General features: G+C 38.0%; 1 protein-coding gene across 1 annotated transcript in view; it reads left to right on the top strand.

Annotated features, from left to right (window-relative positions):
* sigmar (Tumor necrosis factor alpha-induced protein 8-like protein sigmar) overlaps positions 1-15,345 on the top strand; it is a 40,689-nt gene extending 25,344 nt beyond the window's left edge. The window contains exons 3-6 of the mRNA XM_034977452.2: positions 12,183-12,316; positions 13,203-13,361; positions 14,225-14,322; positions 14,524-15,345. Of these exons, the coding sequence (XP_034833343.1) occupies positions 12,183-12,316; positions 13,203-13,361; positions 14,225-14,322; positions 14,524-14,695 (563 nt within the window). The 3' untranslated portion in view covers positions 14,696-15,345. The remainder of the gene's footprint in view (positions 1-12,182; positions 12,317-13,202; positions 13,362-14,224; positions 14,323-14,523) is intronic.
* Positions 15,346-17,856: the final 2,511 nt, after the last annotated feature.

Here is a 17,856-nt window from a genome sequence, read left to right as displayed (position 1 = left end):
GTGGTTTTTCTATTCGACGACAGCTTAGGTCTTGATTGCCATCTAGTTGTAGGTGATAATATCTTCTAAGATGGAAGCGAGCTGACGTGGAAGTCATGTGACAGTTTTTATTAAGCCCTAGGTTTCTATGTGGCATCGTGTCGGAATGCTAAATCACTTAGCAGTACTTAGTATCCACCAATCATTTTCATTCCTCCACATAGCTTAGCATTAGTGGAAACGGGTTCAACGAAACTATGTTTTTATATGGAGGGATGCGTGCTATGGATGAGATAGCTCTACGGCTAGGAATACGGATGGGAGTTAGGAGCTACGGATGGGAGCTAGGAGCTACGGATGGGAGCTACGAAGTGTTGTAGCCCATGCTCTCCCTACTGTCGATGTATCGCTTAGCTCGAGTCGCGCATCCACCTCGCATAGCTATCTCGCGGCGGCGCGCGGCGGCGCGCGGCGCGTCTTCATAGCACATCTTACCCGCGCGGGGTGATTACGTATCTCGCGACAGGCTTGCGACAGGCGTATCGCGCGATCATTGCTGTCAAACGTCCGGCTAGACAAAGCAAAATAAGAAGAAGAAGTAGAGAGACAGCAAATGAACAATCTCATTGCTACTGTCGCTACTGCAACGATTTACGTAATCATCCTGCGGCTCTGCTACACTGTTTAGCAATCATAGTTTCATAGCTTAGCTTTGCCCTGCCCACTGCATAGTTGCGTAGCACAACTCGGAAAAGCAGCCTCAGGACATGGCTGACACATCGGCATATGCCATGTCACACGAAACATAGGCAAGAGTTCTTAGTATATGAACGAGTAGGTAATGTGACAAAGCAGGTCGACCGTGTCAAGGATACGACATGTGCCAGTTTCTAGGGTTACTTCTAACCGGATTAACAAGTTTTGCGTGAATATTCTATTATGTTCTACTATGTTCAAGCGTCCGAAGATTAGTGTGGGAATCAAATCTTGAGTAGGGAGATGTTACTTGGGAGGAGATTGAAATATTATGTGGAGAAACAGTGCTTTTGGTTTAGTTTTTTAGTGTTATTTTATGCTATATTCGTTAGCTGGATTTTTGTAAGTAACTTACTTAGTAGGTTTTAGTAAAGCAGAGAGTTTAGTCAGAATGGGACTGCGATCTCACCTGATGTTAAGTACCGATGCAAAGGATGTTACAAAGAAGATAACGTATTCAATTCCTTTTGTGTGCATACAGGTTTTTTAAAATTTGGTTTGGTAAATTCCGCTTAATTCAATGATTATTTAACTAAATAAGCATAATATTAACCAGATTTACCTATACTTAATTTTTTATCGCTTGTCGTACCGGACTTTGCCAGATTAAAAAAAAAGACTAACCTAGTCTATGTCGAAATATTTATATTATTCATAAAATAAAACCAGTCAAGTGCGAGTCGGACTCGCATACAAATGGTTTTGTACCATGGTACAAGATTTTACACCATGTATTTTTAAAATTTTTGCTTGGCAGCCATTTTGAAATTCTTACTGTGTTGTTATAGCGGCAATAGAAAATATACACACGGTTCATGAGACCCGCTGACAGACAGACAGATCGGACGGACAGCAGAAGCAGCAGGGTCGCGTTGGCATCCTTCGGGTAGGGAACCCTAAAATTTTAAATCATAATTGGAAGCTCAGTCCCCGCTTGTTTTAATTAACATAGGGTCAATAACCGAGCAGACTGCACAATTTGGGACTTTTAACAATTGTCCTTTGTTTAAACCAACTATACCCTGCTGCTCTAATTAAACTTTTTAACCCTGACAAAATTATCACTCTGCATAATATTATAAATGTGAAAGTGGTCTGTCTGGTAACTTGTGGCGAAGGCCGACCATCCGATCCGTTAAACCGAATTTGACGGTACCTACAAAGATGGCTTGTATCCCGGACATAGGATCCCGGATTAACCTACCCTGGAAAATCAAAGAGTTCCCTCAGGATTTTTGAAAACCTAAATCCACGCGGGCTTTCGTAGCATCATTTAGTAAGTAATAATCTCCTCTTCTTCGACTTGCATTGTCCTACCTAAATGGACGCTTTCCTACATTTTCTCATCCATTATTATCTATAGCACAGTCCAATAGTCCGTAAAAAATTACGAGTCAACTAGTCATGTCAAAAGTACCGGTTCACCGGGTTCACCATAAAATCGTACATTGACATGAAATTTGACACAAATTACAAAAAAAATAAAAACCGACTTCGTTACACAAACACTAAAAATTGAAAAATAATTTAATTTATTACCGAATATATTATGTATACAAGAGTTAATATAGTTCCATAATAATACTTTTTGGTGCCGGTGCCAATTAGCTTTAGCTGCGCGAATCGTCTAGACTTCATATTTTTATGGGACTCCACAATGGCACCTCATTGGCACCGACCCCAAAAAATATTATTATGGAACTATATTAACTCTTGTATACATAATATATTCGGTAATAAATTAAATTATTTTTCAATTTTTAGTGTTTGTGTAACGAAGTCGGTTTTTATTTTTTTTGTAAAAATTTTTTATTTCACAATTTTTAGTGGCCCCATGGAATTATGCTATGACTGGTTAAAAGTCTACTGTTTACTAAGCTATTACACTGATCGCGAGCAATTTACTCTTATTCGTTGAGGAGTTCCAGTATCTATCTTCGAAGATGTTCATCAGATCTTCACCAAATTGAAATGGGACCAACTTTGAAGTATACCCTTTCAAACAAAAAAAAAATTTCAAAATCGGTCTAGGCGTTTTCGAGTTATCGGGGAACATACATAAAAAATAAAAAAAAAAAAAAAAAAAAAAAAAAAAAAAAGATTCCGACGAATTGAGAACCTCCTCCTTTTTTTGAAGTCGGTTAAAAATGGTGCGTTAGGAGTTAAATTTTACGCGTTTTACAGCCGCACTCAAAGTCGCTAACCGTTACTTAAGATTGAGTTAAAAAGAGACAGATTTATGTGAGAGATATCTCGTTTTAACTAAACTTAAGTAACGATTAAGCGACTCTGAGTACGGCAGATAGTCTTATACATTTCATTTAAAAATAATAGCTTAAGCCTGCGACTTTATCCGCGTTGACTACACAAATTTCAAATCTCTACTTTATGGTTAGGGGTTGAATTGAATATACATAGCTATCTGCTGCTCGATCCGTCCAGTAGGTAGTTTCAGCTGTACGTCAATCAGTCAGTTAGTTATATTTTCCTTTTATATATTTAGATTGCTTCTTCTCGATATATTTCTTCTCAGAAACTACTTCAAATAAAACCGTATTATATAAAGACGTATCAGTTAATGGAGTTTAACTTGTCCCCGCTCGCGTAACCGATATACATCTCGAGTTAATTGGACACAGCATTGTTGGAGAATTGTGTCCGGGCTTAAATTGATACTGCCGCTTAGATGCACTAAGGAGGCTATTGACTTTCAAAGCTTATTATTAAGCTTGGTCCCCACCACAGATTGTAAAGAAGATAAAATGGTAACAAGTGGGCAACAGTCGCCGATTTTTAACTAAACTCACACACACCAATTTTGACGTTTGGTATAGAGATACCTAGACTACTTTTTGACCCGGATAATCCAAGAATTCTGACGGGATTTTTAAAACGTTTAAAAAAAAATTAAAAACGGATTAAAAAAAAAAAATCTCACGTGATTTTTCAAAAAAACTGTTTCTAATTCTATCTGTATGAGTGTGTCGCTAAAATTCGGCGAAACGCTTTTCCGAGTAGATATTACCAGGTCAGGTAATACCATTTCTATTACCTGTGGTAATGCAACTAAGTAATTGTCTTCATCATCATCATCATGATCAACCACCGGCTCACTACAGTGCACGGGTCTCTTCTCAGAGTGAGAAGTGTTTTGGCCAACCACGCTGGCGAAGTGCGGATTGGCAGACTTCACACACCTTTGAGAACATTATGGAGAACTTGTCAGGCATGCACCTTTCCTCACGCAAGCAAATGATGTTTAATTATTTAAAACGCACATAACTCCGAAATGTTAGAGGTGCGTGCCCGTCGAACTCCCGCACCTCCGATTAGGAGGCCGTCGTCCTAGCCACTAGGCTATCACAATAACTGTACCTAAGTACAGTATATTATGTATTTTATTTCCATGAATTTACATCATATTTCTCAGTTAGCTCAAAATATATATTCCAGGTAATGTGCAGTTTCCCGTGCACCATAACTTCGTTTCCTGCAGAATCTCGCGCAAGGCGAATCATAACAAATAAGTTCATTTGCAGAAAACCCGTGTTTTACGTTACAAAATGTAAATGCTCTGTCATGCACGCTGTTTGCATCTGCTTAGTTTTAGATATATTCCTGGTAAATACTTGCTACAATCTATTACAAAACTATTCTCGTAGAAACGCGTAAGCGAAGCGTTATGACTTGACTATGACTTTCTTACTGCAAAATAATTAACAATGTACCTAACTGTGATACAAATGTAAAACATTAATATATCTAAGTAATTACTAATTATCAGTTCATGTGTCAAAAACTTCGCTTCATTTCGCTTCATTTTCAACCCATCGCCGGTCCACTATTGAGCACGGGTCTCGCCTCAATGAGTAGTAGATCCCACATCACGATGGCCAAGCGTGGATTGGTAGATTTCATACACCTACCTTTGAGAATATTATGGAGAACAGACATAATATACAAGTTTCCTCACGGTGTTTTCCTTAACTGTTACTTCGCCATCCTTCCCTTCGTTTCGCTTCGTTGTAGCCGTACTTCGCATCTATCTGAAGCGAAGCTAAAGTCGCCTCGCTTATTGTCCGACCGAATGATGTTGGTCACGTGCTATCGTGCTAGCGCGTGCAATTGTTGCAATCGGCGAGTATTGAACGAGGGCAATGACTAATGATAACAGAAATACCATGGGATTTTTAAAAACCCATCCGTTTGACCGATTTTAACGAAATTTCCTACAAGGGCAGCTTGCATCCCGGGGATGGACATAATATACTTTAATTATATTTATTTACAAATAATATAATTAAATATATTTATTTACATAATATACCTGTGTCCAGCAGCGGATGTCAATCGGTTGATGATGATGATGATGATGAAATGAAGAAGTGAAGTTTTGCCTCGTGTCCGCTCCGCTTATTGTCCGACCGAATGTAATGTTGTCACGTGCTATCCGTGCTAGTATAATACTAGCGCGAGCGCCATGCAATTGTTGCAATCGGCGAGTATTGAACGCGGGTAATGACACCAGCGAGCCCGCTGTTTGAATAGCAATTCAATCGGTAATTGTATGTAGAAATTGTATCGATTATCCGGATATCTAGGAGGTTCGTTTTGTTATCTAAGCATGTAATTTTACGAGATATACCTACCTTTTTTTTTTTTTTACTTAGGAGGGGAAAATCCTCATGGACATAGTGCCGGACTCCTACCGACTATAAACCCCTCCTTTCTCTAAGCAGTAATGTTCCCGCCTTGTTGGCCTACCATTACTGCCGCGGACTAACTCATCTTCCTCCTCTTTCGTCTTTCTCCTTACTTTCCATTATACCTTCCATGTATTTCTGAACTATCTGCCACTTCTTTTTCTCTTCCAGCATTGTGCTCATGAGGCTCTCCACTCCAAACTCTCCTCCCAGCTCGGCTACGACATTCCTTCTTTCTTCCTGAAACTGAGGACAATGGAACAGTGTATGTTCTGCATCGTCTATCGGTTCTATGCAGTACATACACTTACTGCTGTCTCTTTTTTTTATGCGCTCTGTATACTGCATAAACACCCCATGTCCTGTGAAGCACTGTGTCATTCGAATCGTCAGTATTCCGTGTTTCCTGGATACCCAGCTATTTATATTTTTAATCAGTCTATGCGTCCATCGTCCATTTGTAGACTGGTCCCATTCCTCTTGCCATCTAACCAGGGTCCTTTCTCTGATGGCTTTTCTTTCTTCTGGTAATTTCAGTCCATAGCTCTCAGATCTTTCCCTCGCCAAGAGATGAGCTGGGATTAAATTCGCCAGTACGAGGGCAGCATCGGTGGATGTTGTTTTATAGGCGCAGCAGTTTCTCATACCTACCTACGTAAATAAAACTTTACCTTGAGAAAAGGTTATGGATGGACCATTAACAAATGTCTGTAGGTATAAGTCTCAAAATCAGTACTATTATTATAAATGCGAAAGTGTGTTTGTTGGTTTGTCCTTCAATCACGCCGCAACGTCGCTCGCGACTTCGTCCGCGTGGGCTACAAAAATTTCAAACCCCTATTTTACCCCTTTCGGGGTTGAATTTTAAAAATCTATCTTAGCAGACGTGTATGTCATAATAGCTATCTGCATGACAAATTTCAGCCCGATCCGTCCAGAAGTTTGAGCTGTGCGTTGATAGATCAGTCAGTCACCTCTTCTCAGCCATATTAGGTATATAGATTTATAGGTAGACAAGTTTGGGTGGAATTCGCGAGCTAAATTATATTAGCATATCGCATGTCGGCGCGGCCTTGGCTGTTCCATCACAATCAGGCAGAGGATATTAAGCAATGTCAAGTTGAAAGCCTTCCCCGTATCATGCCATGAAATACGCGGGATCAAATATAACGTTAATGTATCCTCAGGGGATGTTGTGTGCAATTTTTATAATGGAAACCCCGTATCATCACTGTTTTCTATAAAGTCCATACTAATCACTACCCATAATACTATAAATGCGAAGGTTTGTCCCTCAATCACGTCGCAATGGAGCAACGGATCGGCGCGATTTTTTGTATTTTATCATGATAGTTAAAGGGAAAAAAACCAAAGAGTTTCACGGGATTTTTAAAAACACACACGTGGGAACTCTTTGATTTTCCGGGATAAAAAGTAGCCTATGGTACTCTCCAGGTCTTTATCTATACCCATGCAAAAATCAAGTCAATCCGTTGCACCGTTGCGACGTGATTGAAGGACAAACCTACAAACCAAACAAACACACTTTTTTTTTTTTTTTTTTAATAGATATAGCGAGCAAGCGAGCAGGCGGGTCACCTGATGTTAAGTGATTACCGCCGCCCATGAACATTTGCAGCACCAGAGGAGCCGCCGATGCGTTGCCGGCCTTTTAGGAATTTGTTGGTCCGCCCCTTGAATAACCCCATGTTATAATCACTTTCGCATTTATAATAGGTAAGAGTACTAATATTTAACAAGGTCATAAGTACATTACTTCAAGAAAAAACCCAGTGTAACCTTCACTTAATACACAAGGGAGGTTGATAGTGTATTAGGGAAATTACTTCGCTGACTTAGCGTTTATATCAGACAAGGACAAGGATTGATAGTTGGGTATGGAAAGCTTTATAGAAACTTTTTAGAAGGTGAGCTTTATAATTCATCATCGTCATGATCAACCCATCACCGGCTCACTGCATGGGTCTCCTCTCAGAGTGAGAAGGGTTTTGGCCATAGTCTACCACGCTGGCCATGTTACGGATTGGTAGACTTCACACACCTTTGAGAACATTATGGAGAACTCTCAGGCGTGCAGGTTTCCTCACGATGTTTTCCTTTACCGTTAAAGCAAGTGATATTTAGCAATTAAAACGCACATAACTCCGAAAAGTTAGAGGTGCGTGCCCGGGATCGAACCCCCGACCTCCGATTAGAAGGCGGACGTTCTAACCACTAGGCTATCATACCTTTTTTAATTCATGATACACGTGTATATAAATACTAGGTACGTGTATAATGTATAAATTGAATATATATAAAATACTATCACTGAAGTAATAAACATCGTATTTAAATAAGCTGAATTCCTATAAACTGTATGAGTCGCCCACGGAGTCGCCCCTATAAACGGAATTCGTCACTGTTTAATTTGGTTCTTTTTATTGTGCCTACTGCCTGCTTTGTGACTCACGGTACATTACATGATAGCGTTTTTTTAAAGAATTAGCAGTAGGTATTCTGAAAAACAGACTGTTTTCAGATACCTACCTAGTTTTATCGACAGTTGTCGATGAAAATAGGTAGGTATCTGAAAACAGTATGTTCTGAAAACTTAGTATAGTTATACTATAGCTTTGTCTGCGTTATTATGTAACTAGTTGATGCCCGCGACATCGACCGTGTGGATTTAGGTTTTTATCATTCCCGTGGGAACTCTTTGATTTTCCGGGATAAAAGTAGTCTATGTCACTCTCCAGGTCTTAAACTATAGGTACCTACCCATTCAAAAAATCACATTAGGCATTGAACAGAGTTTTGCACGCTATTGCATTGCGGGTTTGAAAAATAGTATTTTACTCAAATAATCACTCACTAAAACTACAAAACGATGCAAATAGTTATTGGTATTGGATTGTATTTAGGTAGTATAACAATAACGCTAAGTTTTTGCTAGTGTTCTGGTTACACCCTGTATAAAACAGACGGCAGCCTTGAAAATAAACGCCGTATTAATTTAAATGAACTCAAAAAGGTGATAACGCTATTATTGTTGTAATTACAAGAACAATTAAGCCCAATTTAGACTTGTGACTCATTTCTAACCATTAGAGGTACGTACTACAAACTTCAAACTTGTAGAACTAAATCAATATACCGCAAAGTTTGAACTGCTCACTTAGACTTCCAAGGTACGTCAGCGCTTACTCAGCTATTTGTATTTTTCTTCAGTAATCTAGGACCTATCCGTGATAACGTGGTCGCTAATTATAGGCCTCATAAGAAAGCTCAGAGTCACTCAGAGAACGATGGAAAGCCTTTATCTACGTCATACGTGATCAAATCAGAAATCAAATAAGGGGATCCGTAGTAAGAAGCGAAGTAACCGACATAGCATCAACGGGTTGCGAAGCTGAAATAGCAATGGGAAAACGGGAAATGCAAGAGACTTATGTCCAGTTGTGGACGTCTATCGGTTGATGACGAGGATGACGACGACGACGACAGTAATCTAAAAAGAGTTTTGCTTTAACCAAAAAATACGCGTGGAGCATTGAAAAGGGTTTTAGAAAAATGTAAACGTCAAGGTGACCCTAATGGACGTTTAGTCGTTATTTCCATTTCAAAAACCCATAACAATATGGATAGGTATCACAATATCAGATTACTATTTGTAAGGAAGCAAGAATGAATCAGGCATTATGTGAGCTTTGAATAATCGAAAGCTTTTAGGCAAGCACTATATCGCAACGCGCTAGTGTGCATCATTAATTTCCATCAATTTCAATGAAATGGTTGTTTACTGTAGGTACTATAGAAATAGATACAGCATACAGGAACAAAACATTATAGTAGGTACCTACTACATATTCTAACCTAAGCTACGGTCAGGATAAGATTTGCCGCCCCATAAACTAACAAAACAAAACAACGACCATTCATCTATTAAAATTCTGTTCCCAACAACTGTAGTGTTCTCTCAAGAATATGTATTTTTTTATTAATTAAAATTGGGTTATTCAAGCGACAGATGTATACTCCTGGCCGGCAACGCAATTTGTGAATCCTCTGATGCTGCAGATATTCAAGGGCGGGCCCAATCGTTTAACGTCAGGTGAACCACCTGCTCGATTGCTTACGAATACCTGAGAGCTGAAATTATTTATCCGACTAATCTTAGAAGTATTTTAATAGAGTTTTTAATTAAATTTATATTATATATTTAATACTGTTAAAATACAAAAAAAAATAAAAAAAATAGCGAAGTTATTATACAATTTATTGATAAATATTTGAATTTTTAATTACAAATTTGCATGGAAGCATGCAATCTGCTTTGCGTTCAACTGTAAACTGTAAGTACCTACACTACAAGAAATACAATGTGATTGTCAAATAGATTTAGCAGCACTGTCATTTGAAAAGAGTATCTGCCGAGTTTCTTACCGCCGCTTATCTTGCTATCGGAAATTATGGTAGAGTCTCCACATAAAGAGTTTGAATAAATAGGTATTGCAATAAAAAAAAATCGTTAGATATTTATATAAATTTAGAAAATTCTGAGATATTTCCAACAATTCTTTAATCCTGAGAGTAAGTCTTAGGCTGGAAGTTGTTAAAATTTAATACGTTTAGGTAAAATAATGCAAAGGTGAGCCAGAGCCAGACGCGAATATCATTAGTGCGACTTACCATAATACATATCCCGCGGTAAAGTTCAACGACATTACAGGTATTGGAAAGGACCTTTGCTAAATGATGTCCCTGACCCTGACCATAAATCATTTTAAAAACCTAAGATTAAATACCTTAGAAGATGGAAGTTTTAGAAGAGCTTATGCTCGCGATTATGCTAGTAAAAATAAATGTTCTACATCTTCGGAGATAATGCTATTAGAAAACCCCAAAAAATTTCATTATGACCTATTAGGTAGGGTTGGTCTGAGGCACTATTATACAGACGGTCTATTTGCCAGCAGATTTAATTTGTGACCTTCATCAAATTGATCGCGTAATGTGCGGATTGAAAGAGTTATTACAAGCCTAAGATTTTTGGCATCCGTCGGGTGCTGTTACCAGATTCGTGATTGGTTATGTTCTGGATACCCAAATAGCTTAAAGCTTCAACCATCCAACAAGCTCGTCATCAACCGATATACGTCCACTGCTGGACATAAGTTGACGACCTCCCTGGCGCAGTGGTAAGCGCTGTGATCTTATTAGTAGGAGGTCCCGGGTTCGATTCCTGGCAGGGATTTGGAATTTTATCATTTCTAAATTTCTGGTCTGGTGGGAAGCTTCGGCCGTGGCTAGTTACCACCCTACCGGCAAAGCCGTGCCGCGAAGCGATTTAGCGTTCCGGTACGATGTAGAAACCAAAGGGGCATGGGTTTATTAAAAAACTACAATACCCCTTCCAGGTTAGCCCGCTTCCATCTTAGACTGCATCGTCACTTACCATCAGGTGAGATTGCAGTCAAGAGCTAACTTGTATCTGAATTAAAAAAATAAAAATAAAAAAGTAAGTAGAACTTATGTAAGGATAGGACTTCCACAGGCCGCGCCGCAATTTTGCCGCGCCACGCCGCGCTGGATTCAACGGCTTCCTGCAACTCGTTTGATATAGGCTGGGTCAGGTGTGAGGTCTCCACTCGCCATTTCAGCTTCTTGGGACCACGTCTCGGTCTAGCGGTTCTTTAAATTATGTGCATTGCTAACTAAAAACAAGTTTGTTATACAATGATCCATACTTCATGGATACTAATGCGAAAGTGTGTCTGTCTGTCTGTCTGCTAGCCTTTCACGGCCTAACCGTTCAACCGATTTTGACGAAATTTGGTACAGAGATAGGTTGCATCACGGGGAAGGACATAGGCTACTTCTTATCCCGGAAAATCAAAGAGTTCCCACGGGATTTTTAACAATCGAAATGCGGGTATCATCTAGTATCAAAATATTCAGTTCAAATTGAATATCGATTACATGATACGTGCGGGTATTTGAGCGACATACGATCTACTTCTCTCAATTCTCGACTGAGTTTAAGGTCAAGTGTCGTTATGAAAGATTGACTTCATTTCTATATTTAGATACTATTCAGTTGAATGTTGAATACTCTTGAATACTGCTTTTATAACGAGGCCAAACTCCTAATATCCGTCATTATAAGTAGGTAATTATTGAAAGTCATTCAATTCAAAATTCAATTCAAATATTTTATTCAAAATAGGTAATAAATTACTCTTCTTGATGGTCGGTTGTTGGTATAGTGGTGATAATTAATTACTACGCGAACTTAAAACTAAAGCTTCGAGGGTTGCAAACGCGCCCTGGTCTGAGAATTGGAACAAAACTTTTAAATACTTAGGTGCAGAAGAACAATTGAACACTTTGTATCGCGTCAAGCAAAAGGGGCACTGTTGAAGTTGTATGCGCAATAATAGGCGTTGCCCAGCTGATATAGTTTACCTACAGGTATGCCCACCCACGTATAGGTTAGTTAAAAACCAAACATCAAACTCTAAAGTTCTTTCGCGCGACTGATCCGTTTATTTGCATGCTTAAGCCGACTATAATTGGAATTGTATAATAACGTGGCACCAGGATTTGAATACCTAATGTTTTTTTGTATTGTTCTGTTGCTGGTTCAATAAAATAAATTAAATTAAAATAAAATAAAATAAATCCTATGAAAAAGCTTCCGTTTAATAAACTTAATAATAATGAAACTAATTGTTGTTACAGCGATGGAGGGCGGCGCGTGGTGCGCTCGCGACATCTCGCTTCGCGCTCAGAAGAAGTTCCTCTCGAGGGTCGGCGGCGCTGCCAGCGCGCGCTCGCTCGTCCTCGACGAACACGCGGCTAAGCTCCTTGACCAGGTATTGAGACCCGTAGCTATTTTTATTCAACTCTTTTTAAAGTACTATGTAGATTTATTTAATATAAGGTATTTTTTTATATATAGTATATACATACAGAAAAAACTAAAAAAAACATCACTAAAATTTTTATATTTACTTGAAATTTTATTCAACCCTTATTTTTGTATCCAAAGTGACTGATTGCCTTGTTGGTCTTCTTTTTCGTAACTGAAAATCATGTCCGCAATGCCTTCGTCGCAATGGTAACTAGTTATAGACCTCCATTCTGTTCAGTCCTTAGCTTTTCTCATTGCGGCTGTCAGTGAAAGGCCAGTGAGTTGTTTGATCTGGTCAGAACATCGCTTGGCTGATCTGTTGCGTGGTCTAGTTAATGTCCAGCTTATTATTGCGGAGCGTGAAGTTTCAGGTGGCGCTAAAAATTTGTTAGTTTTTATACAATTTAAAACATAAAATTATCAAGTTCAGAGTCGGCAAGTTAAGGGTGTTGCACCTCTGTGTCTCGAAGTGCGTGTGTACTTGCTACCTATTTGTTTACTTATAGACTTTTGTCGGGTACTCTTTGATGTGCTATACAGTACCTATTCTCATTCATCATTTTTCAGATAAAATCGCAACAAAGGATCTAAGTACTCCCTGACGTCATCGTCTGACGCCTGTTTAGCTTGGATGACAAAGTACTTTCGATTAATCGAATTCGCCACACGTATCTAAAAGTTAAAACGAGCGCTTGATTTCACTCTGCAAAGCGTCTTGCTGTTGGAAGCTGAATGAAACTTCTTGCTAAGTTCTTGCGAAGCGGTTCCGTCTCCGAATCCGTCACGGTTCTGGGTTTCAACCCTTAACTCTATGTCAAATATATAAATTGTTGTCTTTCTAATTTCAGTTCCTCACAGTGCTAAGGGAGCGTGTAGAGAAGCGCGAAGCAGAGAAGCTGGTGAAGCATGTGATCAAGTCGGCGGTGAAGCTGGGAGTGCTGCGGCGGCACGGCCAGCTGTCGGCTGCGGACGAGCGCGCTCTAGCTGCTTTCCGATCCAAGTTCCATGTGAGTATGATGATGGGGGAATGCAAGTGCAAGGGAGAAAACCTCAAAGAATCAAATGGAGTTTCATACTCATCACTCATCGAGATTGTACTTTATAGATTAAAGAAATACAAATCTCGATACAAGTCGCAAAGGATAGAGTGGAAAGTTATTAGAAAATCATTCAAAGATGAAGACATCGTGGAGACTATTATATTATCAGTAATTGAGGATTTAATATGAGAGATTTTGATGCAAATGACATTCCATTCGACATAAATTATGCATTTACTTAGTTTGATGAGACCGTGAATAAAATGAAATGGTATAAGTGGTAACAGAAAAACAAGTGATAGAATTAAGAATACGACTTAAACCAAAGCTACATTTTTAGGGTTCCGTACCTCAAAAGAAAAAATGGAACCCTTATAGGATCACTTTGTTGTCTGTCTGTCGGTCTGTCAAGAAATCTATAAGGTACTTGTCGCTGACTTAGAATCATGAAAGGCAGGTAGGTAGGTCTGATAGCAGACATAAGGGGAAAATCTGAAAACCGTGAATTTAGGGTTTTTTTTTGTATGTTTCGCTGGCAATCCTCCGACATGGTTATCGGAGACTTTGTGAATTTAGGGTTACATCACACAAAAAAAAAATTGTGATGAAAAAAATAATAATAACTACTTAGTATTTTCAATTTTTGAAGATAACTATATCTAGTGGGGTATCATATTATGAAAGCGCATTTTACCTATTTTTTATTTATTTTTATGCCGAAAAAGTTCGAAAAAATACGTCTGTAGTACGGAACCCTCGGTGCGCGAGCCTGACTCGCACTTGGCCGGCTTTTTGTATATTATTTATCAGTTAATATTTTATATTTTAAGACGGTGTTGATGGCAGTAGTTTCGTTCTGCGAGGTGGACTTCTCCTACGATCGAGGCTTCCTTCAAGATGCTCTTCGCGAATCCCACCAGTCATTAAAGTAACGATTATTATTTATTTTCTCTATATAAAATCCATTTAATAACTTTATCTTTGGTCCCCACATGCTCGAAGATTCAAAACTTAAAATTTGTTTGTATGAACTAGCAAGCACGTAACTACTATGAAATTTCAAGCATCTACACATGCTGAAACTAAATATTAGATAGTAGATGATAATTCGTTTGTTTTTCTTGTACAGATCGGTGGTAGAGCGACACTTATCAGACAAATCAGTCTCCAGATTGGCAGGAGTATTTGCACTAGCCTCCAGAGGTGATCTCCTCGATTCTCTATTCGCGGGACAAATTGATGAGAACGTCCTCAAACTCACCAGGATGCTTCGGAAAGAACTGGACAGGGGACTGCTATAAACCGACAAAATGAGAAACTGTGTGCCGTCCTATTCAAAACCCGTGCGTACCTACCATCTTAAATCGGTCTTCTAGGACTCGATTTTCGTCTTACGCTTCGATAATGGGATCACTTAAATCGTTATCTTCACAAATGAAGATTTGATTACAACGTCAAGGAAGTTAAGATATTCTTGCACGTGTTTTGACATTAGTATCACTTCGGGCCTGTTATTCACTTGCACTGACGCATTTAAAGTTATATTTTACACGCTCTCTAAACTAGAAAATAAACGATTTAAATGGGATAATTCAGTTTAATGTCGGACAACTATCGAGACTGTCTTGAATACTCGAGTAACGCTATTTTTGTTCTCTACTCATATTCTATACCTATTTTATTCTTAGGTTTTTGGAATTAATCTCAACAAGGATATAAGACTATACCTACTGTAACAAACAAATGTCTATCGGCCGTTAGGATTTGTACTTTCCGATTTCCTTATTTATAAGGAAAATAATTTGGAGGATATTATGCCTATTAAAATGTTATTGAAAGCTTTATTAACAAAGATCTTTAAAAAGAATGAATAAATGAATTATAAATGAGGCAAATTAAAAGCGTACAATTTATAATTTAGTGTTCAATTTTATATTAACGTGCGTGAATAGTAGAGAAAAGTAATTTTAAAGATATTAAGAAAACTTGCCGTATATTTGCCAGTATGCAAAAATGCCCACAATTCCTGAATTAACAACGCAACTCTAGCTTCAAATGATCTCTAAAAAATATTAATTCACGATTCTATTAGGTATATTCCTAACAATTAAGTTTACAGCTTTTTTTTAAACCACTTGAAGTTAAACATGCTAGATAGAATAAGTATTTAGGGCTTATTGAGAGAAGTTTCGCTAGCACACCCGCCAGCACTCTTCATTATACATACAAACATACTAGACAGACGTTACCTACCTATAGTTCGCGACGGCAATTGGGGTATGAGGCGGGGGGACGCCGCAAACCCGCACGTCACCCGCGCTATCCCACACCGGGTTAGCACGGCGGTCGTGCGGGTGTACGGGACGTCCCCACCCCGATTGCCATCTCTACCTGTCACGTGCTATACTTTGATTCTCATTTCTTATAATACTAAAATGAGATAGGTAATATGATTGAGGACCAATCAGTCAATGAAATTTTGTAGACATGTTCTAGAAATAAACAATTACATTGATATTATAATTATGTACCTACCTACGGTTTTCAGATTCCATGTAGGTATCTAATGAAGTAAGTCTAAGTTGCGTTTTTAATTTGATATCTATATTTTTTTATTTAGGTACTGCCCTTTAAGTTTTATGTGTTAATTTAAACTTGCCCGTTTTAGTCTGTACCTATTATTTTGTCGATGTATTAAGTTCCGATGTAAATATAAATGTACCTAGTTTAATGTGATGTCGTATTTGTACATTAAATGGTTAGTGGTTTAAGGCAATATATTGACCGTTACCAAAACAATAAATTAATATTACTCTAATGATAAGCAATTTTTAACAATAAATTATTTTTAGTTATTTAAGTCGTATTTCAACTTATTTTACGTTTCATTTTTATAGTCTGACAATAATATTTTATTTTCGATAATATTAGTACCTACCTACTATATATATTTTATAATTTATCTTAATTTTATGAATATTTATGAGAAATCTTAAATTCCGTTGATATGCTTATACGTCTAATCACGGATGTGACCGATCACCGAACCGATTTGATGGCCGTTTTTTGTAAGCGCAACACGTGTAATATTCGTACGACTACCTAAGTTAAATCGGTCAGAAGGCACGTGGTAAATACTTTAATTTGTTCATTGCTGGAATATAAATGATCGCAACATAATACCTACACAAACATGACGAATATTTTTTTCTTACTATAAGATTATTTTTTGATATACATGAATGAATACTCTATCGTATAAAGTTTAACTTAAAATAAATCTCAAATAAGTATAATTCCCAGAATAATCTAACCTTTACAAACATTATATAAAAATTAAACTTCTAGATCTTCTTATCTACTTCTCTACACTTAAATATAAAAAATGAATGACTATTTTTCCGAACTTTACTTTCTTTATTAAATCACGATACAAAATTAGAATTTTTAAATAATAGATCTACCTACGTTTGAAAAAGACGTAAGAATTCGGACCAAAACTTTATTATCTAGCATAGTTCAAGCATATCTAAACTGATACCATATCTATCTTTTTTAGCAATAAACTTAGGTAATTAATTTAACCGATTATTTTTGAAAATCTATATAAGTAGCCACAATTTACACGTTGCACAATACTTGCCACGTAAGTAGTTAGGATGCATTTAGACAATCCAATGGATGATAATACAAAACATTAAATATGCTGTAAGATATTATTTAGAATCTTATTTTATAAGTATATACTAATTCTAAGCTAGTTTTACCTTGTCAAAATAGCTTTATTTTTTTCATACTGCGAAAAACCGCGAAACCAAGATTACTTACTTGAGTAAAATTAAAGACGACCATTTTTTAGATGTTATACTTATATAAGAATAAAACCAGGATAACTCAAGTAATACTCAAATTTAATAATAAACTAAGATATCTCGAGTAAAATTCAATTTGACAACTAATACTTACAATACTTGAGTAACAATCACAATACAATACCCACGAAGATTTCTTGAGTGAGATGGGAAATTATACTTACCTATCTGGAATAGTCGAGGAAAATGTACCTAGCAACAGTAATACCCGAGCACCAACTATACAAGGTTAGTTTTAGTATACCTACGCAAAACCTGAAAGTAGTTTGTTCAGAATCAGTAACAGAAACGATTGCAAACATTTTTACAACGAGTTATATTTTGACCAAAAAATACTTTAAAATCCTGCAAGTTTAGACACCTAGTTGAATGAACGCATGCACCAGGGAGCGCGCATTATCGACGCCATTAGCCGGGTCCACACCGGACGATCCATCGCGCTCCGATCGCGCGCGGCAGCAGCGCGATCCAAAGATGCAGGCGGTGTGGACGTGCCGCGCGCGATCCATGCGCACGTATTGGAGCGCGCGCTCCCTACCTCGCGCGATCCGTGTGCGGTCGGTTTTTGTGCCAGCCTCAAAGGTGCCTCA

The sequence above is a fragment of the Maniola hyperantus genome, chromosome 17 (genome assembly GCF_902806685.2).
Source record: "Maniola hyperantus chromosome 17, iAphHyp1.2, whole genome shotgun sequence".
In the NCBI taxonomy this organism is placed as follows: Eukaryota; Metazoa; Arthropoda; class Insecta; order Lepidoptera; family Nymphalidae; genus Maniola; species Maniola hyperantus.
The sequence above is the reverse complement of the archived record's forward strand: the minus strand, read 5'-3'. Positions and strand labels throughout refer to the sequence as shown.